General features: G+C 53.8%; 1 protein-coding gene across 1 annotated transcript; it reads right to left on the reverse strand.

The window, feature by feature from the left end:
• Positions 1-257: 257 nt before the first annotated feature.
• Positions 258-21,961, reverse strand: ACSBG1 (acyl-CoA synthetase bubblegum family member 1). The gene is made up of 14 exons (XM_016209591.2): positions 21,667-21,961; positions 17,696-17,796; positions 11,527-11,750; positions 11,024-11,112; positions 10,651-10,771; positions 8,200-8,280; positions 7,963-8,112; positions 7,499-7,675; positions 6,625-6,806; positions 5,351-5,581; positions 4,507-4,724; positions 3,080-3,219; positions 2,393-2,639; positions 258-867 (listed from the first exon to the last, which is right to left on the reverse strand). The coding sequence occupies exons 1-14, from the start codon at positions 21,714-21,716 to the stop codon at positions 782-784; spliced, it is 2,097 nt and encodes a 698-aa protein (XP_016065077.2). The 5' UTR covers positions 21,717-21,961; the 3' UTR covers positions 258-781.
• Positions 21,962-22,937: the final 976 nt, after the last annotated feature.

Below are 22,937 nucleotides of genomic sequence, written 5' to 3' on the forward strand. Positions count from 1 at the left end.
CCGTTAGATGCCTTAGGGCACTGTGGCTCAGCTTGCACTAGGAATGGCTGCATTGCTTCCGGGTTCCGAGTGGCAAGGGTGGTGTGCTGGTGACACCTGTAGAGTTGCCTGCTTTGACTGGACCCTCTGGCACCTCTGCTTTTCCAGGCACTAATGGCCACTCATGTGATTGTGCACAGTCCTGTGGGTTAAATACCCACCACTGTGGACAGGTTCCTTCTTCTCAACTGACAGAAAAATCAGGTATTTGTTGACAGTTCTGTTAAAAAGTTTAATATCCAAATCACACATTAAATACAAATGGACAGCAGTTGTATGAAGCATCAAGTGAGTGGGCGAGTGCGTGGAGGAGAGCCTGGGAATCTCTGGAGTGACAGGTCAGCAGCATCCAGCAGATTCCAGAATAAGTGAGTGAGTTACAGCCACTGCTTTCCCTGCAACACACACAGTAACAAGAGCCGACTTCCCCTCCCTCCCCCACACAGTCTGCCGCTGGCAGCCCACTCAGGGAGCTAGCAGCCCATAAAATCTACCTGGAACTAATGCCAAAAAGTGTCAGCCCTTTACTTCTGGAAGGAGAGCTGGTCTGTCACCTACACAAAAAGCAATGCTTAAAACTAAAACTGCACACCTGAAGCTTCTCAGAATTGTTAGCTAGTGTTGGCATGAAACCTGGTGAACGTTGATGCTGGGGCCACACCTGACCTAACAGACCTGCCGGCAGAGCCCACCCCAGACTGCAGAGCATGTGGAGCAGGACAGGGCTTTGGGAGGCCCCTGGCTACTTTTTGTGCTCTAGGTAAAAGGAGTCGATGATGTCTTTGTACTTCTCCATAACTGCAAACCGTTTCAGTTTCATTGTGGGACCTAAAAGAGAAATCGGGGAAAAATGAGTGTGTGAGGTCTCTCAGAAATCTGAGGAGGTGTGTGGTCAAGATCTAGACTCCGTGAGTCCCGTGTCTGGAATTATGCCAGACAAACAAGTAGCCTCTGAGATGGACCTAAGCGACCCTTGCTACTCACATTGCACTAGCATTGGTTGAAGTGGCCAAGAGAACACAGACTGATGGACTGTTACTTCAGAGAATGGTTATGAGAGACCAGTTTCTCTCATGTACATAGCAGTGAGAGCCACATCCACCTTAGTCTTTACTTGCACCCACTTCTGACTATGGATTCAAGTGACCAGAATGGTAAGACAACAGGTTCTGCCCTGGGCTCTCAGGATCACTGTTTCTGGGGCAAGCCATATGGCGAGGCCACTGGTCTGGCCAACATCCCTGAGTGAGCGTGGAAGTGGCCCCTACAGCTTCAGATGGCTGCTGCCCAACTGACACTTGCTGGAACCTCATGAGAGACCCTAAGCTAGAACCACCCAGCTAGCTGCCTGGATTTCTGACTACAGAAATTAAGACAAGTGCTTACTGTTTTAAGCTACTAACTTTTGGGGTAATTCGTTACACAACTACTGTGCAAGTCCTGTCTGCATTTCAGTGAAAGTTCACACACTGTTGGGCATTATGCTTTGACTGCCTGTGATGGGGGAGAGGGCACCCTGCCGAGAGGCCTTCCCCCAATCACCTGTCTTGTCTTTAGCTCTCCTTCAAAAGCAAGGGTGGAAAAGGCTGAGATTCAAGGTGCTAGACAGCCGAAAGTCCATTTTGTGCTAACTCACTCTTGGCTGTGTAACTGGAGACTTCAAAATCAAAGTCATTTATATAAACTGCTTAGTGAGGACATCTGTCTGGCTGGCTGTGCTCTCAGTGTTAGCCAGACAGCCAGACACACTCCAGGCGACAGCAGCTAGCATTACTGTGGCAGTGCACCTGCATCCAGCCTTGAAGGATCTGAGGGCACCTCACTGAAGAAGCCATTGCCAGCTCCCTGTGCTATGAAAACACCCCAAGAAGTGACGTCATCCACCCAGCTGAGGCCACACCAGAGGCCTTTCCGGTTCTGTGGACCATGGTCCAGAGGGGCTTTATCACTGTACCTGCCACACAAGCTCACTCTGTGGAAGATTATGGTGGTCTCACCCCCCTACAGCCAGGTGACTCCAGACCAAACACTAACAGGGCCTTGGGGTCTGCCAGGTGGCCTCATGTTGGTCTCAGGACACAGTGGTCTCATAGCCAAAGCAAAGTCAAATGTCCTATGTTCAAATTAACAGGTTCCAGCACGTACCTTGTACACACAACAGGCTCTCACAGCCACAGCCCATGCACTGAGCAGTGTCTTCCCAAGTGAAGAGGGTGGGTGCTGGTCACCCAAAGTGCCGTCAGGGACTTCTGCTTGCCATGACTGCTTCCTGACAGGCACCTCCCAGGCTCCATTATGGCCTCCCACCACACAGTGATTGGAACCATGGGAAATAAAACCAAAACAAACCTACCCAACTCTCCACCCGAAATGGAGAAGTCCCTCTCGAGAATGGCCCATTTTTGGATGTGGTAGGGTCGGGCAGCTGCGTTCCTGTTCACTCGCTGGATGCCCTCTTCAATGGCTTGGTACACGGCCTCATCCTTCCTGCCCACAATCTCGGACACCGTGGTGGCGCTGCTGCCCACCTGCTGGCAGAACTCCACAGCTTGCTTGGTCAGATTATCGGTAGGGTCAGAGGTGTCTGGGTCCAGAGTGCACTGCAAACCAGAGATGGGATCAGCACACCTCCACAGCACACGCCCGACTTGGTCCCAGAGGAGTGTTACTGCTGGTGTCCAGGAGGTGGATCCTGTGAGCTGTGGTTCTGGGGTGTGGCTGCCACCCCGGGGGGACTGTGGTGGAATAGAGCTTACAGACCTCAGGCAATGAAACCATAATCGAGAGCAGGGACCATAACTCCTGCCACATCCAGCAGCTGCAGGCTGCGCACCAGCTGAGCAGACTTCGCTGAAGATGGGAAGGACTGTCACAGCAGCATGCTGCTAAGTGTAGCTCCGGGACAGCAGGAATTTCCCTATGGGACGCCTGCCCCCAGAGCAGGAGCACTGACTGCTTATTCCAGAATAAAGTCCTGACACCCACACATGTATGTACTGTCTGAAAGTGGCTTCTGCTTGGGCCAGACTCACAGACATACCTTCAATGTGAGCAGCATGGACAGGAACTTCCTCTGGTCCCCGATCAGCATGGCACTGCTGATGATAGGCAGCTCCGTCTTCACAGCCTCCTCAATGGGCATCGGGGGCACATTCTCCCCACCGGCGGTGATGATTAGTTCTGGGGAGGTAAGGCCAGGCTATGGTTGAACCAGGAACTCAAGCCTCGGCCACAGCCCCCTGGCCAGAGCAGGGGGCAGCACTGTTGGACCCAGGCGGAGGCCAGAGGTACCCCTCTGTGGCAGTGGAAAAGCAGCACCCCCCAGAAGCCCCTCATATCTGCTGGGGAATGGTGGCACTTCCCAGAGGACAAATGCTCACCCAGGGTTCCCACTCCTCTCCTCAGCACCCGAGACTCTGCCTGCTCAGACATTTACCAGACCCAGTTCCTCACTGACCCTCCTACCTCACCCCGAGTCCCCATGTCACTGCTTCCTGTCTTTGCTGAGTGACCACCACGCACCACTTACTCAGCACTCAACTGTGCAGGCACTGTGGTAAGTGCTGCATGTAAGTAACTCATTTGACGTTCACAATAGACCTATAAAGTAGGCATCCTTCCCATTTCACAGACAAGGAAACCAAGGCACAGTAACTTGTCCAAGGCCACATAGCAGAGCTGATTTAAGTGCAGTGCAGTTCCAGAGCCCGTGCTCTTCCCCACCCTGCCATGGGGCCTCTCACCTTGCTTACCCCTGCCCTATGGGACGTCCTCTCCCCTTCTCCCCACTTGTCCAACAGGCTGCCTATTCTGCAAGGACCAGCTCAGCTGCCTCCTCCAAGAAGCCTTGTCCGACTCTTCCTGTCCTCACTAACTCTTGCCTTCTCTGAGCTTCTCTCAGTGTCCATCCATTCATCACGGGTCCTTCTTTCATCCAAATAAATGTGCACTGAGTGCCTATGTGTGCAAGGCCAGAGCTGGGCCTGCCACGCTCTGGTCTGTCCTCTGTGTGATGGCTTCCTTCCAGGCTGGATGGTGATGCACCGGCACTTAATAAACACACCTTGACTGAATTAGCTAAACTGTACTCCTGTCCTCTGATTCTCTCTAATTCAACAAAGATGAGTTGGTCCCATTCTGTGCACAAGTCCTGTGTTGACATCAGGCACAGAACAGAACAAGACACCTGGCCCAGGTGTTTGTCATATCACTCAGGCAAATATAAAAATACATAATATTTATGCCTTCAAATTTTCTGGAAAGACTTGCCTTGTGTCTCTAGGGAGTCTGAATCCCAGCTCCACCATTTTCTAGCTAGGTGTCCTTGGACAAGTTACTTAACCCCTCTGGGTGTCCTCATTAGTAAGTAAAATGATGTCTGTCAAGGTGGTGGCACTTAAGGACTATTTGTATCAGGTATAAACGGTGGTAGCCGTGTAGCCTTCCCCTGTCCCTGCATCCTCACACCTTTGAGACGCCCTGTAATGTAGAGGAAGCCGTCACTGTCCAGGCGGCCAAGGTCACCGCTGTGCAGCCACCCATCAGCATCCAAAGCCTCTCGTGTCTTGTCCTCCATGTTCAGGTAGCCCATGAAGATGGTGCGGCCCCACATGCAGATCTCGCCAGTGCCCTCTGCATCCTGGTTCACCAGCTTCACCCGGCAGCCGGGCACCACCTTGCCAGAGCTGGGGAGGGGAAGTGTACAGAGGCCTGGTCAGAGGGAGCAGGTTCCTCCAAGCCCCAGAGGATCAGCCCCCGAGAGCCCTGGGATCCCCAACCTCTCAATCTTCACTGATGGCCAGAAGGTGTCCCCTCCCAGGCTTTTTGTATTAACAGGGGACCTACAGCTGAGAAGTAGGGCCAATCAAAGGTTTTTAGGTGAATGAATGAATGAATGAATGTCTGTCCCTAATGGGACAACTTTAGGCTCTGTGAAAGGTGAGCAGGTACAGGAGATATTTAAGCCCAAGAGATGATTCTTCGACTCACTCCCCAGAACTGACTGTCCTCTCTGCCCACCAGAGGGCTGGCCCTGTCCCCCAACTCCTACCCCACATGGCACCTGGACCACCAATAATGCTGAGGGGAACTCCTCCATCAGAACCCTGCTCAGGGGTCCCGAGGCTGTTAGTTTTCCACTACAGACCTGTGGGACATTGGCAGAGACCACCACAGTGGGACTGAGGCCTGGCCAGGGTTAGCACTGGGACCCCATAGTCCAGGGGCCCAGGCTCTGGGGCCCAGCCAGCAGACGGGCTCTGAGGGGTGTTAGCAAGGGCACGTGGGCATGCAGGCACTGCCCTGAGCGCACCTGTGCAGCCGGTAGTTGCAGGGGCTGGACATGAAGTGGGGGCCCGAGGTCTCACTGAGGCCATAGCCCGAGTACAAGCGGATGTTGAGGCCCAGGAAGAAGTGCTGTGTCTCCGCCGTCATGGGGGCTGCTCCGTAGAAGCTCTTCTGACACTTGGCAAAGCCCAGTGCCTGGCGGATCTTGGCCAGCACCAGGTAATCTGCCAGTCTGGTTGTGAAGGGCTTCAGGTCGCTGGTAGGAAAGGGAGAATGGGCCACAGAGGAAAACACACACACGCACACAAGCACTCATGTTAAAAGTTGGGTATTTTGTGGATACACACTGGCTGGCTGTTCTCTGTCCTGACTGGGTGGTGCTATGCGGAACCCGTTACTAAACATTTTGTGTCATTTATCCTCTCCTGAGGGTATTTTTTCCATTGATTTTTAGAGAGCATGGTAGGGAGGGAGGGAGGGAAACAAATGTGAGAGAGAGACATCGATTGGATGCCTCCCGCACATGCCCAGGAGGCCAGGGATTGAACCTGCAACCCAGGTACGTGCCACCCTTGACCAGGAATCGAACCTGCGACTCTTCAGTGCGTGGACTGGTGCTCTAACCACTGAGTAACACTGCCTAGGACACTAAATATTTTAAATACTGGCCCTGCCTATAAACATGCATGCACACATAGGTGCACATCTGTCTCGAGCCAGGAAGTCAAACAAACAGATTCAGCTGTGTACAGGCACAAAGGAAACAGCACAGTTGCACACACAGGAGTACACATGTGCAGAGACTGGAAGCATTCACACCTAGACAAGCCTGGACGGACATGTGTGAGCCCATCTGAAGCCCATGACTGAGTCATCATGGACTTTCACTTCATGTCTGTGCATGTGAAATGCAGGTGCAGACATGTGTACACATCTCATGAGACGTGATGCAGTGTCACAGACACTAGTCATGGAAAATATTTCTAAATTGGTACAGGCCAAATTTATGTCACCAACCCTCAGGCAGCAATCGAGAGGCCACAGGAGAGATCTGAGTGGTCATTTGGGAGGCTGGAAAGGCTGGAAAAGCCCCATCACTGAATGTACCTGGAGGGAACAAGTCAGTCCTCACAGTCAGAGCCCAAAGATGGGGTGACTCCTGTGGGGCCGGGGGAGAGGACGGGGCTCAAGCCCAACCACTGCATAGGGTTCCCAGACCTGACAGGCCAGTGGGGCCGGGATAGGCCTGCCTTAGCCGATCCTCGGTTGCATACTGAGGTTGTGACCCAGCCTTCCTACCTGCCCGGGCAGGTGAGGTTGTGCTCCAACATCACTGACATGGCCCACAGTAGCATCTTGCGCCGGATGAAGCCAGACTGAGCCGCCACCTCCTGGATGCGCTCCATGATCTTCTCCCACACCCGAGGCACCCCCATGTGGGACGTGGGCTCCACTTCCCGCAGCGTCTCTATCAGGCTCCCCTGCTCGCCGCCAGAGAGAGATAGGCCTGCTAGTACAGGGCAAGTGGGGAAAGGATGTCCTGTCCCCATGGTCAGCATGCATACACTACAGGCATTCTGCACACAAGCACACAGATAGGTGTGCACACACTCACACATACCTCAGGGCATAGGCTGTGGGCTTCAACTCAGCAGCCAACTGCTCCTTGCTCTTTTCTGCTAATAGAACCCCAATGTTGTTCAAATGCTTCCGAAGTCCTAGGTGGTGACTTCTCCTTATTCTAACTCAAAGGTGACAGATAGCCCATCCCCCCAAGCAGTGACTGGTTCAGGAATAAACATGTGACCCCACTTGGGCCAATGAGATGCCACATGGGGGGAAGTCAACTGGGGGGCTTCTGGGAAAGTCCTGATGGTTAAAATAAGTGCCCATCTGTGACCATCTGAGACCTTCCACTGAGGATGGCTAGTCTTCAAAGGTACTGTGGCTCCACAGAACTACTCTGACTCAACTTTCCTTTAAGTAATGTTGTCAGTTTCCCTTCTTGTTCAGTCATTGAAAGCTGTGTTGATTGCAGCTGAAATAATTCTGACTGATAAACACCCAGGGAGCTGGCACAGTCCCAAAAGCATGCCCAGGGCCCACGAGCTCACACATGGGTTCGCCCTGGCACACATACTCAGACCTCCACACGGGCAAAGGGCAGACTGACCTTTAGTGCATCAGGTTCAGCAAAGCAGACCTGGGCCCCCCACTGAATGCTTGTCCACAGGTCGTATATCTGGGCAGCAATGTGGCTGAGGGGCAGATAGCTGACCACCACCTCCTGCTGGACCTCTGCTGGCTGGATGCTGCCAGCCTGGCTGCCGTACCGTGCTGTCCACGTGATCTGGAGGGTGAATGGGTGGGCACGGAGTGTCTACATGTCAGCCCTGGAAGTGCTCACATCTGCAGGTACCCAGGGGTTTGAGCTATTTCTTTGGGGGACCCCTGGGGTGTTTACTCTCCTGGGCATCTCTGCAGGAAACCCCCAGAGACAGCCCCCCCCCCCGCTAGGTTCAGTCTATCCCATGTATCCCTGAGCGAAGGGCCAGAGAAGACTCCCCAGGGGCTGCTGGGGCCACTGCCCAGATCCACCTGCCACCCAGCCCACCCATAACGGGGCACTGGTCCTACATTGTCGTGACTCAGCATCACGCCCTTGGGGTTGCCAGTGGTGCCAGATGTATAGACCAGCACACAGCACTGGTTGGGTTGCTGGACATCAATGATGGTGTCCAGGTCCTCCTCGGGCACCTGGTCCCCCAACTCCATGAGTTCCTCCATCTGTGGCCGGAGGGAAAGAGCAGACCATCCAGGTCAGTTGGGCGGCCCAGACAGGTCCCACCAGATACCCAGGCCCTCTGCCTGTACCGTGTGCACGTTGGCTATCTTCTCCGCAGGAGGTTCTCGATACATCACTACTGCCTTCAGATGGGGCAGGTTTTTCCAGATCTGTGTTGACAGGAAAAGTAAATGAAGTCTCATTAAAAAAAAAAGAAAACAAAGTTACCTCCTGAGAAGAGCACCATCTCTAGGTGTCAGTCTGCCTGGAAGACACTTTGGGAAAGGTCACTGGGATCCCCAGCTCTGACCTTTGACCCAGCAAGACACTGGCCTTCAGGCAGTTTCCCCATCATAAGGACTTTAGTAGAGTGGGACAGGTAGGGATTGGGGTTGGGGCTGGTAATGACTCCCTGTTAGAGGACAGCCAAGCAGCCTGGAGCAGTTCACAAACTGTGAAGGACTCTCCCACAATGGAGAGCTGTGCCTGCAGAACAGAGGCAGAGAGGGATGGAGGAAAGAAAACAGAACTCAGGTTTCTCACTGACTTGAGGTGACAGAGATCTGAGTTCAGGAAAGCCAAGGTAGACAGAAATTCAATAGGTATACAGATGACATTATAACACTATCAACCTTCTTGACATCAACATTTATAGAACATTCTAGCCCACATCAGCAGAAAGCATATTCTTTAGTGTGCACGGGCGTTCACTGAGATGCAGGCCGGCCTCTGAGACACTGTAGGTCTGGTTCCAGACTACCGCAATCAAGTGAGTTGTAATCTTTTTGCTGGTGGAAGGTCTTGCTTTCAGTTTGTAAAAAATGCAACCATGGTGAGGCACGGATAAAACAAGCTCTTCCTGTGCACCATTATTCTGACGGCCACACCCACCTGCTCTATACCAAAGGGTGTTTCAGGTAGCAGAGCCCCAGGTGATGAGAGAAAAGGAAGTTCTTCCTTTAGAGAAGAATCCTAGCTGATGATGTGAAAGCCAACATTTTGCCATCGCTCATGAAATAATTCAGGCAAAGATAATGAATGGAGAAAGGTTGATGGACGAGCACATGGCCACCTAAACCCACAGATAAACTTCAGCATCTCCACAGGTGGTCTTGCCCAGTGAGGTAGTGCAATATAAAGGGTTACCTACCAGTTGTTCTTGACCAAAAATGTTTATTCTGAAATGTATGAAGCACATGACCTAACATGAACAAGCCCGTAGACAAATCCAGGTGTGGGAGGCCGTTCTGGAGGATGACCCAGATTCCGGAGACTCACACTTGAGCCATGTCAGAGCCACCAGGAGTGTGTTGAATGCAGCATGCTGGGCCCACACCCTGAGTTTCTGAGGAAGTGGGGTCTGGGGTGGGGCCTGAGGATCTGCATTTCTAACCAGCTCCCTGGTAATACTAACACTGATGGTTGGGACCACATGGGTCTGTGGCTTGAGGAACAAAAAGTGGAACTTTTATCTGAATGCAGACACTTAGGAGACACTGTCACATGCAGTATCTGGAGTGGGGTTTAGATCCTGATTCAAGCAAACTGACCATGAAGAGACACTACCCACATGTGAAAGAACTGTGTTACTTGTTTAGATATGACAAAATAACTGTGATTATTTAAGAGAAGTGTCCTTTTTTCAGAGATGCACATTGAAATTTTCAGGGGTAGAAAGGACGATGCCAGAGATTTGCATGCAAATATTTCAGCAGAGAAGGTGAACAGGTGATGAGTGTGATGAAATATCACAGATGATTATTAAATCTGGATGATAAGCAGCCCCCGACCCGGATCTGATGGGAGCACCATGTGAGGGGGGGTGTCACCTCTTGGCTGGGGCCTCTGGGGCTAGGAAGCCGCGACTCCTGAGGAAATCGGGGCCCCACTGAGATCTAGGGTGCCTGGCAGGTCAGTTACCTGCCACTACCCTCTGAATATTTGTCTCTCGTCTGTTTCGTGAAGAGCCTGGGGTTTCAGATGGGGAGGGTAAGAATGGGGGCTCCCAGAGCAGTTCATTCTGGGCAAAATCATCCACATTCCTATCTCCTCTCCCGATCTCAAGCACTGATTCAAGTCAGACAGACTGACACTCAGAATGGGAGGTCCTAAAAACACAGGGTTCAGAATGGGCGGAGATGGGCCAAGCAGGAAGGACTCCCAAGCAGGAAGACAGCCCCCTCGCTGGTTCAGTAAGCCCATTTGATAAACCCTTAACAGTAAAAAAAGCAGGTCCACCGTGCCTATCAAAAGACCCTTCCCCTGGCACAGGACCCCAGCCCCACAATGGGGACCCTGCCCTGAAAAAGTCACAGGAGGAAGCTGGCTGGCTGAGAGTTCTAGCCCAGGCCCTGTCACCCACTTCTTGGATGAAGTGGGGCATGTCCCAGTGTTCTGACTTGGCAAATGGGTCTGTAAGTGCATGGGGGTTATTGAGGATGAAGGGGACTCTGCAAAGGGGGTGGAAATTCCTTTGCAAGCTGGAGGTCCCTGAGTACCCCCCCCAGTCTTAACCCCCATGCCAGACCCTTCTCCCAAACCTTTAGGATCTTCTCCAGCTGCTTCTGTGTGTCAACCACGATGATGTTGGCACGGCAGTCATGGGCAATGTACTGGCAGGCCTCAGGAGAACTGGTTGTATAGATGCCAGTGACGATGCCTCTGCAGGGGACAGGAGGCCTATGTCTGGGCAGGCGCAGATGGCCACCCCACGGCCGAGACCCTGGTGCCAGAGAGCTCCCATGCCTGGACAGGTAGGGCTCCCACAGCAGCTCAGCACAGCCACCCCAGGCAGAGGGGGCCCAGGGAGAGATGGGATGTTGGGAAGGGATGGGGGCCTCTAAAAAGAAATAACGACCTTCACCCTCTGCCCACCTCCATCCCCTGGGGTTCTGTCCCCATCCCACCACTCACCCTGCAAACACTGTGCCCACTGCCGAGAAGAACCACTCTGGGGAGTTGAAGCCGAGGATGGCCACGCTGTGTGCTCGCTCCAGACCGAGCTCCAGCCAGGACAGACAGGCCAGGTCAGCCAACAGGGAAGGGGCCTCCCATTCCCATCAAGCCTCCCTTCTAGACCTCGGAACCCTATCCCAGGGTCCACTCAATCCAAGAAAGCCGTGGGGGTCTATCATCTAGCAGCCCTTGCTACCCCTCCCAGGGCCTTCCCAGGAGTTGGGCCTTCCCAGGAGTTGGCCCCTCAGCCCAGCACCCGGCTCCCAGCCCACCCTGATATGAATGTGACCACAAATGCAAAGCTCCTATCAGGTGCCTGGCACCTGTGAGGGTTCAGTACATGTGAACCTTCCTTGCGGGTCTGGTGGTGCTACAGTGAGTGAGGAGGAGGCCTGTGAGGGCCCAGCACTTGCTCACAGGAGGGCCTGGGGAGAGGAGGGCTGGCCTCGAGGGCCCCTCACCTTCAGGAAGCCCTTGGCAGCCTTGCGGGCGAGCAGGTAGTATTGGGAGTAGGTGATGCGCTCCCAGGAGCCCTGGCGCTTGAAGCCCAGAGCGTGGAGGTGCCGGTACTTGTCTAGGCCCTCGTAGAACATCCGATGCACGGTGTGAGGCGGGTGCTGCGGGCAGCTGGGGTCGATGCGCAGGCCGACCCGCCCATCGGCCTGAGTCGTCCACAGTGCCTGCTCTGCAGGGTGGGGAGAGCACAGCTGGCGTCGCCCTGGCCCAGGGCTGTCCCCAGCCACCCCTGGTCCTCCCCTGGGCAGAGCTGCCTGCCCTTTGGTCCCAACAATGCCTTAGGCACTACCCATAGGGGCTGGCAGACAAGCCAGGGGCTGGGATGGGTGGGAGGCTGCCTGGAGGAGGTCTGACAGCCTTGAAGGATGGGCAAGGAAGAGGAGAGGAAGCAACTGGAGGGAGGTGAACCTTTACCATTCAGCAGTTCCTAAGATCAGGGGTAAGTTCTAAGATATATTACTAAACCTCTTCTCAGCCACAAGGTTTTCACAATGACCTTTTTTTTTTTTTAATCACAAACAGTATATACTTGTTCTAAGAAATCCAAAGCAACTGAAAAAATATGACATAAAAAGGGATAGGCCCTCCTGAACCCTACCTCTCCAGGTCACCAAACTGACACTGGTGGGTGTATGTCATGCTGACAGAAATACACATACAAGGAGTTAGGTTTTATTTTGTTGCTGGAATTTTTTTATCCAAAGGGGGAAAAGAGGATCCCATTACTAATGTATTAACTGAGGGTAGCAAACCCAAAATGCCCTCAGGGGCCAGGTGGGTAATATATCCACATTGTAATAAATAATGTATAACAATCAATAATGGAAGAGTAAGTGGCCCAGGACCTGTGTGTGAAACTCAGCTGCACAGGCCTCGGGCTCGCTCTGGGGTTCCTTGAGACACATCTTTTGTTTCTCTGCTTCTGATAAAGACAAGGAATGGTGTGGGCTCTCACTAAGGGAAGCCACCATGCAGGGCAGTGGTAATCGTGCCGGCCCCAGCAAGTGCCAGGGAGACAGCAGGGAGTGGTGGAGACAGTAGGCAAGGACAGCACTTGCCTTGTCCACGGGGGCAGCTGCTGCACTAGGACCTGGTGCCCAGTCAGAAAGGAAACAAGAGTTACTTGCAATCTGGGTGTTTATGTGTAATCACCTGATTTAAAAAATATATATATCTTTATTGATTTCAAAGAGAGGAAGGGAGAGGGAGAGAGAGATAGAAACATCAATGATGAGAGAGTCAGTGATCGGCTGCTTCCTGCATGCCCCTGACTGGGGATTGAGCCTGAAACCTGGGCATGTGCCGTGACTGGGAATCCAATCGCTATCTCCTAGGTCCTAGGTTGATGCTCAACTGCTGAGCCACGCCGGCCGGGCTCATCTGATTTTTAAATGCTGGCTCAGACTTAAAAAAAACATTATGTGGACCAAGTCAAACACAGCCATGAGTGAAATCACTCATCTTCAGCTTCTGTGGCAGGAATCTCACTGTGTATGTGTGGTGGGGATGGGAGACATAAGACTCCATTGTTTGCCTACATCACAGTGTACTCAATACTTCCCCAATGACACTCCCATGATTCCAGCTCTCAACCCATGTCCCAGGCTTCCCAAAAGAATAAATTTCTCCAAGTGGGCTTACTGAATCAGAAAAAACACCATTTACAACTCTGATAGACAATTTGGACAGAGTTCCTTCATCTAATTTCCTCTGTCCTGTTATCCAACTCCTATCAGGCTGCAGGCCCTTGAATGCAGGGTCAATGGCTCCCTGGGCCCTGAATGCAGAGCTCGGCCCAGATCAGAGGTCGGGGGCCTTTGGGGAGGACAAGTTAGCCTCTGTCCCATCCCAATCCCAGGAGAGCTAGACCGAATAACTATGTGTGTCCAGGGACCCAGGCCTTCATCTCCCTCCAACACACCCACGTTGCTACCCAAGTGGGCCAGGCCAGGCTGAACCACGTCCTGCATGCCCAAGAGCCCCAGGCAGGGTGTGGTGAGGCCGTGCCCTGCTCAGTGTCCTTCTAGCATGAGTCCACTACAGCCCAGTGCTCAGGGGCCTCAGCCTCTGGTGCCAGTGGCTGAGCCCACCCCTGGGTGTGGGAGCTGCAAGAAGGGAAGCGGGGTGGGAGGGCTTTCCCAAGGTGCAGTGTGTACTTTCTCCCCCTCCCTCTCCCCTCTTTCTCTCTCTCATGTTGCTATCAGTCTTGGCCTGACCCAGGCCTGTATTTTATCAATTGCCCATTATGCTGAGGTGCCAGGGCAGGCAGGCAGCTGTGTTCTTTGGGGCTCTAGAATAAAAGCAGCTAAGCAACAGAGGAAGTCACTCATGATTAGCTGGGAGGGAGCAGAGGGAAGCTCGGGTGCTTGCTATATCCTGTGGGAAAGGCGTAAGCTCCACTCAATGTACAGAACAGAGGACTCTCTGGTCCTGGGCAAAGGTGACTCTCAGGACTGGGACAGATGTCTCTCTGAGAACACTCCTTCAGGACCCTGGACCCCTATTGCAAAGGCTAGTCTGGGACAAGTACCAGGAGGGTCCCTATGTAGAGAGAGACCCTGGAACCAGCTTGGTCCCAGGCCAGTCTCTTCTGGGAATGTAAGAGGAAGAAGCCACAGTGCCCTCAGCACAGGAGAGACAAGGACAAGGCCAGCCTAGGCCAGAACACTCTGTCTAGACCTTGGCAAAGTGGCACCAAATGTACCAGCTAAAAGGCTGTGATTCCGGTTTTTGTGCCTGCAGCCTCCTGGCAGTCGAGGGGAGAGACCCCTCCAGCTGCTGGCCCTCCCCAGCCTTCTCACCCGAGGGTCAGGAACTCTGAGTTCTGGCCATTAAGCAGGGTAACCCTGGGAGTACACCTGCCCTCTCCGGCATCAGTTTCCCCATTTGACTTAGACTGGGATGGAGAGATGGACAAGACAGTTTCCATGTGCTCCTGCAGGGTCACTGTTTTAGCTTTTTTGTCCTAACCCCCAGGATTGCTCTTGTCCAGGCTTGGACCAAGGTGGTGGTGGTGGTGGTGGTGGTGGTGGTGGTGGTGGTGGTGGTGGTGGTGAGGACTGAGCTGGGCTTTACCTGCCCCTGTGGGACCCTGAGCTAGGGGTCTACCCACTGGAGTGGACAGAGGTCTGGGAGAGGAATTTGAGTGTCCCAGCCTGGAGCCTGAGGGCACGTGTGCCTCACACCTGCCTCATACAGGCAGGGCCCCTTGGGGGGAGAGCCAGGTAGGGACACCCAAGCAGTGTCTGAAAGTCTTGGTCCCTGTGGGGCACCTCAATAGAGGTGCCCCTCCTCTAGGCCCCAGGGGAACTCACTGAGTTCTGCTCCCATGGCCTGTACCTCCTCAGGGCCCCCTGGAGCTGCACCCCAGCTGCCAGAGTCTGTACCCATGTTATTATGGCCATGAGCCCTGCCTCCTGACCCCTCCCCTATACACAGACCTGCTCAGCACCCTGGGGACAGACATGGGCAGCTCTGGGCCTGGACCAAGCCCAGAACTTGTCACTTGACAGAACTGGACATTTTGATTAGGAAAAGGTTTCTACCAGGATCCCCAGAGACTCCACTTTCTGGGGCTGGTGGGGCCAGGATGACCAAAGGCTAAAGTGACAGTGGGGCCTCTCCCTGCTCCCCAGTCTCAGGCTGTGAGCTCCCTGAGGACAAGTGGAGTATTTGTCTCCTTCCAGCCAAACACCACCATGCCCTTGAAGCATTTGGGAAGGGTAGAAGCGAGGGGCAGGGACTGGCCCAGCATACCCCTTATACTCACTGGGCTGGAGACCAAGCTGGGCTGAGCTCCCAGTGGGTGTGGGAATTATTGAGAAAAGTGGGGATAGGGAAAGGCCCTTGCCAGCCCTCACCGGCCCAGCCCCAGCAGCTGCTCAGTCTGAATCCCCTGTTCCAGCTGGGGTTCATGTGAAGCCTGGAGAGGTCTAGAGAGAAATGTGTCTCTAGGGCCAGCACAAGGATGCCTTTGTGTGGAGGTCAGATTCCAGCAGCTCTGTGGTCTGACTCAGTGGGGCTGCCCCCTGGGAGTGAAGCTACCTGGGGGCCAGAGATCGAGGACCCTCAAGCTTCTTAGGAACTCACAGAGACCTAGGTGAATTCGGATTCATGAAGGCAAGGCTCCAAGAGCTCAGCGAGTAGGAGGCAGAGCCTGGACGGGACCCCTCTGTGCTCTATGCTATCTAGGTTCCACAGAGGCAGTATGGCCAGTTAGGAGATCACCTTGCACGAGATATGTGCCTCTGAGAAAAGCACTGAACTTCTCTGAGCTGGTTCCTCAATCAAAGGAGAACAACAAAGAGCCTACCCCACTGCTGCTATGAAGATAAAATGAAAGAGTGCAAGGCAGGCCCGGCTGGCACGGCTCAGCGGTTGAGCATTGACCTAGGATCCAGGAGATCGTGGTTCGATTCCCGGTCAGGGCACATGCCTGGGGTACAGGATACAGGATCCTCGATCCCCAGCAGGGGGCATGCAGGAGGCAGCCGATCAATGACTCCTCATCAGTGATGTTTCTCTCTCTCCCCCCCTCTCCCTTCCTCTCTCTGAAATCAACAGAGATATATTTAAAAAAAAAGAAAAAAAAAAAAAGAATGCAAGTCAGCCCCTTAAGATTGTGGCACACAGCAAGTGCTCTTATTATGAAAGGGCAGTTTGAGGGGAAGGAGGACTTACCCTTCTCATAATCCCCAATTCCCCTCCCAGCAGCCTCTGCTATAGACAGTTGCCTTTCCTCACTCTTACAGAAAATGCTCTGTGAAAGGGCAGCTTCAAGATCCCTCCCCAGCTGTGCCTGCTCCAGTCTCCTCCCAGACCCAGAGCCTGGAGCAGCCTTGAAGCTGCTGGGGAGTCATGCAGATAAAGGATTCTGGGTCCCAGCACCAGGCTGGTGCAAGGCAGGCACTCAGTCTGTGCTGACTCTGGGTCTCACTGCAGTTGCACCCCAGAGCCAGATGGCCTGGTGTCACTCCCTTCCACCTCTTCACGCCTAGGTTCCTCACTGACAATGGGCAGGGTGGCCGGTGCCCTGTTACCACCCTCTAGCCGGACAATGCCTGTGACAGAGTACAACGTCCTGACTCTGTCCCTGCCCCCTAGGCCAGGCCTGCCCTCTTGGCTCTGAAGGAAGAGGCCTCAGAACACGGCCCCAGACCTCCGCCCCTTCCTCCATCTCTGGTTCTGGCCTCATCACTGCCTCATTCAGAGACCCTTGGCACTGGCCTCCCAGTTAGTACCACTTCAAATGCCACCACCCACGTCCCAGACCCAAACCCCTGTCTAACCATGAGGAGATGCCAGGGGCACCCAAATTGCAAGACATTTTACAACGTACATGATCAGTTCAAACAAACACTGCCCCAGACAGTCAGCTCCCATCCCCAACCAGCTCCCACCAAACACCCGAGGGAGTGGGGTGGCTTCAGGTGACTAAACTGCTTCTCTGAGCAGCCTGAAGTTGGGAGAATTCACAGCCTGGAAAACTGGCACCTGGGGGAAGCTCTTCATCCCTGACAGGTACAGGTCGGTGACCAGACGGCAACAACGTTCTGTGCCAAGGACAGCACGGAGAGCAGAGGCAGTGACCCTCTATGCCGGCACCATTCCCATTTATCTAAACTTGTGCTGTTGCTACAATATCATTATACAGCCAATAAAAATGAGTAAGGTGCAATTATCTGACAGCAAAGGTCATGAAAAGAGCATGTGACTGTGTAAGCCTCCAAAGCAAACTCTACCAGCCCCACTGTGCTCGGATGGCAATGCCAAGGCTGTGCTCTTCTGTGCCTCCTCCTGTCCTCAGCAGACCCACCCCAGCAGAGATACCGGCTCTGAGGAGGCCTCAGCTGCCCGCTATCTCTGCCTCTCCCCTTCCTGAACTTCTAGAAGAAAGTATCTTCCCCCACCACCTTCCATCACGCTGGACGCTGATAGAGGTCATGATGGAAGGGGTGTGATGGGAATTCCACCTGCCCTGTCCCCCAAGTTCTGTCCTGTTGCTCCCGCGTGCTTCTGCCTGGACTCTTGGCCTACCCTCAGCGCCCCCAGCTTGCCCAGCACAGCCTGGTTCTCCACTCTGGCAGGCCCCACCCAGGCTCCCAGCTGGCTTACCTGGAGAGCTGGACTGAGCATCCTTTGCCTTCTCTGGGGACAAGAGGTCAAGTGCATGGCTTATGGACTCTTTGGAGAGCGTGTGCCTGTCAGTCAGGGAGCTGGTGGGGAGGGGAAACAACTGTTAGAACATAGCAGACACACGTCTTGGCCCCAAGCTGGCCCTGGTGGCTGTGCCTCCCCATTGGAGTCAGAGGACCAGAGCTCGGTAGTTGCAGAGGCTGACCCCACCCCACCCAGCCTCTCTCTGCAGGTTCTAAGGGCTCAGCAGAAAGGGAACCAAGCCCGGCTCTGCTCTACTTTGCTGTGTGACTCTGGGCAAGTGCATGGTTTTCACTGGGCTTGTGTCCCCATCTGGAAAGGAAAGTAATAGTCTAGCACTGGAGGATTCTGGGCATCACCCCAGTGGAGTGCTGGCTTTCAGGGCTGGTTGGACTCCCCACCCCTCACTCCCCACAGGTGTTGAGAAGAGTCAGGTTCAGAAACTCAGAGTGGAGCAAGGACATCCCTAGGCTCTCACAGGTCCTGAGCAAGTCCCAGTGAGGACCTCTCCTCCTCAGTGGTGCCTGTGGGTGGGCCTGTCTATTCACTCATGCAGTGATTAGCATGGGACCCGGGAGGCCTCGGGCTCATGCCTTGGGCCCTAACACCTGGCCCAGACCCCCTTGCCTCCCAGGCCTGGTGGCCCTGGACTCCTCTTCTGGTTAGCACAGTCTAGGTGGTTACCAGGCCTCCATTATGAACTCAGCCTCCCTACTCCTTGGCACTACAACTGGGTGGACCACACCTCCCAGGTGGATGAGCACACACCTCAGGACTGAGCATCACACAACTCCAGGGACACTTTCATCAGCTGTGTAAACAGTCACTAGAGTTTGTGGTGTGCAACACGTGCAGCTGGTCCTGGCAGTCCTGAGGGCAGACCCAGGCTCCAGGGAGATGTCTGTCTGTCATGATGGGGCCCACTTCCCAGGCAGCTGGGCCAGTTACCTGCTTCTCACATTCGGCCTCGCGCCTTGCAGGTACCACACGTTCAAACTAAGTTTGCAAACACACCTGGGCCCACCTGGTGGCAGTCTGCTTAAGAACCTGAGATTGGTTTTAAAGCAAAAGACATCAGGAGGTTATGAAGGGAGAGGGATGGAGAGAAGGGGGATGGGTAGGGGATAAGCTGTCCCTTCTTATGGTGATTGGCTGAGGGGATGCTGCCGGAAGGACCAGACAGATGACAAAGCGTGCTTCTGGGGTGAGGCCTACTGTTCCAGGCAGGGGAAACTGAGGGTCTGAATGCCGTGGAACTTGTCTTGCTGACTTCAGACTGTCGGCACTGCCATTCATCTCTTGGGTTGCCAAGTAGAAGCCTCCTCCACTTTGAGAGGAAGGCTGTAACGTTACAAAACAGCCCGAGCTCTGGGCTCAGACAACCACATTGAGTGAGGGGACACATGCACAGCTGGCTGCGGGTCCCCACGGTGAGAGCCCAGGTGTAACATCATGCTCTGTCTTGGTCCGTCCTTAGGAGATACGGCTAGGCGCAGGGCAACCCCAGGGCTTAAAGCTGACTGGGCTTTGAAATCAGCAGCTGGGCAGTCACCCCCAAATTAGCAGAGGCCATCCTGGGCTGTAATCACTGTCTTACCTGCTTCTTCACAAAGAAGTGTGTTTTTAAATCCTCACCATCAAAAGGGACAGGCAGCATTTTTCCCCCTAATAAAATCTGTGTAACTGGTTCTAGTTTTAAAATGGCTAAACAAAGGCTAAATGAAAAGATAGCCACCTAAGGAAGCCAAGGCCAAGCGCCCTCATGACAATGAGAGCCTTCTGTTTATGAGGAGGAGGGGCTGCCAGAGGCACCTTCTCCCTGAGGGCCTTTCCTGGGGCATCGGGCACCCCTCCTGTGGCTCAGACATGGCTGTTGTCCACTCCTCTGCCTGTCCCTCACCTGCCTCAATGACAGGGTGGACTCTGCCACCCTGCCTGTAGTTGGTGTGACAGAAACAACTCACCCCTGCAGATGGCCCATAGAGGGTCTTATCCAACCCTCTCTGCCGGGTGCCTGAGGAATACTGGCTGCCTGATTAAGAAAAGGTCAAACCTAATTTTCCAAGTGGGTGAAGCCTGGCCTTCCCCTTGTCACAACCTTTCAGATCGAGTCCCAGTAATGGGATGTCACCCTTGCTCATCATCTGAAACAGAATTCACCAAACTTCCCTGTGACTTCCTGCTCCCTCAGGGTCATAACCCATTGCAGAGCTCACGGTCCTGGCTCGTGACCCTGAATGCCCCTTCCCAGTGTGGGCAGCAGCCGCACGTCATCACTGGTACTGCTGGTGGTTTTCCAGTTTTTAAATCCTCTCTTGCATCACTAGTGGTCAGCTCCTCCACTGTCAATGTGTTAGCAGCTCACCAGCCTCCTGCTTTATCGGTTCTGTTTGCAGCCTACTAAGAAATGAGATAAGCACGCTGGACAACCGAGCTTCTTAGGACTGCAGATTAATGCCGAGGACACAGCCTCCACAGTGAAATTTATAACATTTTCTTAAAAGAGAAGCACCTGAGGTTTGGGGAGCAGTCCCTACTATTCTTACTCTCCAAGAGCACATGGGGTCTTTCCAATTCTTGCTGCTATCCAGAAGGCACAAGTGGCCGGTACATTATCCCAACAGGTGAGGTGTGGCTCCATGACCATGAGCCTAAACACAGGGATGACCACAGGGGTCTTGTCATTCTGGACAATTAGACCCCTCCCGGAATGCAGGACTCTGGAGGCTGGCTGCAGTCCTGGAGCAAAAGCACCCAATATCACAAATGACAGTAATGGTGGGGAAACAGCTCGAGGAGGCAGCCTTGCCTCTGCCTGCTTTCTCATTTGTAGGAAGGAGGTCCAAAAAGGACCACCTTGCTGAAGACAGGTCTGCACCCCCCCCTCCCCCCGCAGCTCACACACACACTCGAAGGACCTTGCCTCACCCTCTGTTCACAGAAACAAACACTTGTCTAGCAGCTGCCCAGTAGCACAGGGAGCAAGAAAACACTCAAGGGCATGTCTGAGTGAATACGTTGTGAGGGGTGTGGGAGGAGGAGGAGTCTGAGACAGCCTACACTCTTCCTTTCTCTTTACTGTCCATGTTGGATGGGCTTCTCCTTTCTGCATCTATCTAGTCAGAGGAGCTGATGGGAACCATTTGAAGACAGAATCTGCCAAGCGTCCTTCAGCCCCTCCTACAGGAAGCCCTCCTAGATTATCCCCAAGACCCTCTTACCCTTGTGGCCCTTGGACAGTCAGGTTTGGTCTTTGAAGGCCACATGTGGCTCAGGAAGCTTCTTGAGAGCAGGGTCATGCCTGACTCAACTGTACTCAGGCCCAGAGTACTCACTGAGGTACATGACGGAGCTCAGTCAACATGTTGGATTTAAACCTTCTCAAGTTCTGTGTGTGTGACACGTAAGTCGAGGGGAGCTCTCTTTCTCTATGTGAACCCCTCATGAATGAGGAACCATCTCCTATTTATTTCTGTTGCTCTTTCTTTCCTAATTGGCCCTGAGCAGCCAGGCCACAACTCCATGTGCTGTAGGCACTCAGTAAGTGCTTTCTTGAGACAATAGGGCATTGAGGTTCACCAGAGTCGGCCTGTCTCGATTCAATTGGCTTGATTAGCTGTGTGACTGTGGGCAAGTCACTGTACCTCTCTGGGCCTCAGTTCTCTACCTAAATCCTACAGCTATTGTGAGCATAACGCAATACATGAAAAATGCTTAAGAGATAGTCAGCTCTCATCATTGTGACTGGTGGACTCCCACGGATCTTTTGGTGAGTAAGTAGAAGAAAATTCTTTAGTGAGATTAGAAGGGTAACTGAGCGGGCTGAAAAATCCCAAACCCAAGTCTGAGGGTTCAGGTTCCGCACCAGGCCCGGGTATACTCCGAGTGGCAGCGAGGGGGCTGGGAAGCAGGGGACCCTTGTTCCTTACATGGTCCTCAGGATGGAGCTGGTGGACCTGAGCAGGAGCACCTCCGGCATGGTCCCGGAGGGGTGGCAGCACCCTGCGAGCTCACCCAGGAGAAAGTCTCAGAGAACGTGTGCCGGTGTCCCCTGGGGGAGCTGCATCAGCCCCAGGGAGAACCAGTGCCACCAAACCGCCCTGCAACAGAGACACAGCATGAGTCAGGCCCAGCTGGGCGAGGAGGCAATCGCCCTCCTTCCTGGCTGTGACTCACTAGGCTGGGCACCTGACTGTAATTTACTTCCTCCTAAGCCCACACAGCCTCACAGGAGGTGGCTGCCTTTAGGCTCCCATCTCTCTGTTCCCCAGGGCCCATCGACTACCAGGATTTCAGACCACCCCTGGCTGCCCTCCCTGTTACTGGTTCCAGGTCATGCCTCTCTCTGCTTGGGGGGGAGCAATCAGGGGGAGACCCATCTCCCAACCATGGAGACTGTTTCCAATGCAGAGTGTTGCCCAAATACTCCCCGAGTCCTGAGAACCCCAAGCAGGGAGAAAAACAGCCCCTCCACACAGGCTGTAGCTCTAAGCAGCAGCCACTGAGTCTGCAAGCTGCTTGCATGCTGGCCTCTCCAGTCCCCTGCACTCAACCCATGCCCCTCTCTTCTCTCAGTCTACATGCCAGTGTCACCTCCAAGATCAGCCCCACCAGCCTGAAGACTCCACAGAGGACTCACGGGGGTGTGCCAGGAGGTCTGGCTGCCACCGGGTGCTCACCTTCCTCTTTGTGGCCAGCAGGCTCAGGGTTCAGCATTCCCTGTGCTCACTCAGCTAAGGCATTCTCAGTGTGGGAGCTGCACTGCCAGTGCCCAAGTTCGAGATAATGAGACAGTGGGGCTGGGCATGAATGGGGACCCACCCTAGTCTGCCTGGGGCTGCCTGTGAGGTGTGGCTCCAGATACCTCTGACCCACCTGGCATGGCCCCACAGCCTACCTGTGAGCCTTACCTAAGAGGGACCTGTTGGTGCGGCTGGGAGAGGCACGTTGTTGTGATCCTTGGCAGAGCTGTAGGAAGGCACTGTTGCTGCCACTGGGCCTTCCACCTGGAGCCGCCCCTGAGCCCCGGGAGCTGGGCAGGAAGCTCTCCTTGTTTTACCTTTTTCTTACTAAGTGCACTTACTGTGTTGGTTCCTTGCATCCTCTCAACAGGAACTTATAATGTTGGTTTAGTAATAGTCCCATTTTCCAGATGATATGACAGAGACCTTTAGACTTTGCAGTGTTACATGCCCAGCCA

Source organism: Miniopterus natalensis, chromosome 22 (genome assembly GCF_054644295.1).
Source record: "Miniopterus natalensis isolate mMinNat1 chromosome 22, mMinNat1.hap1, whole genome shotgun sequence".
Taxonomy (NCBI): domain Eukaryota; kingdom Metazoa; phylum Chordata; class Mammalia; order Chiroptera; family Miniopteridae; genus Miniopterus; species Miniopterus natalensis.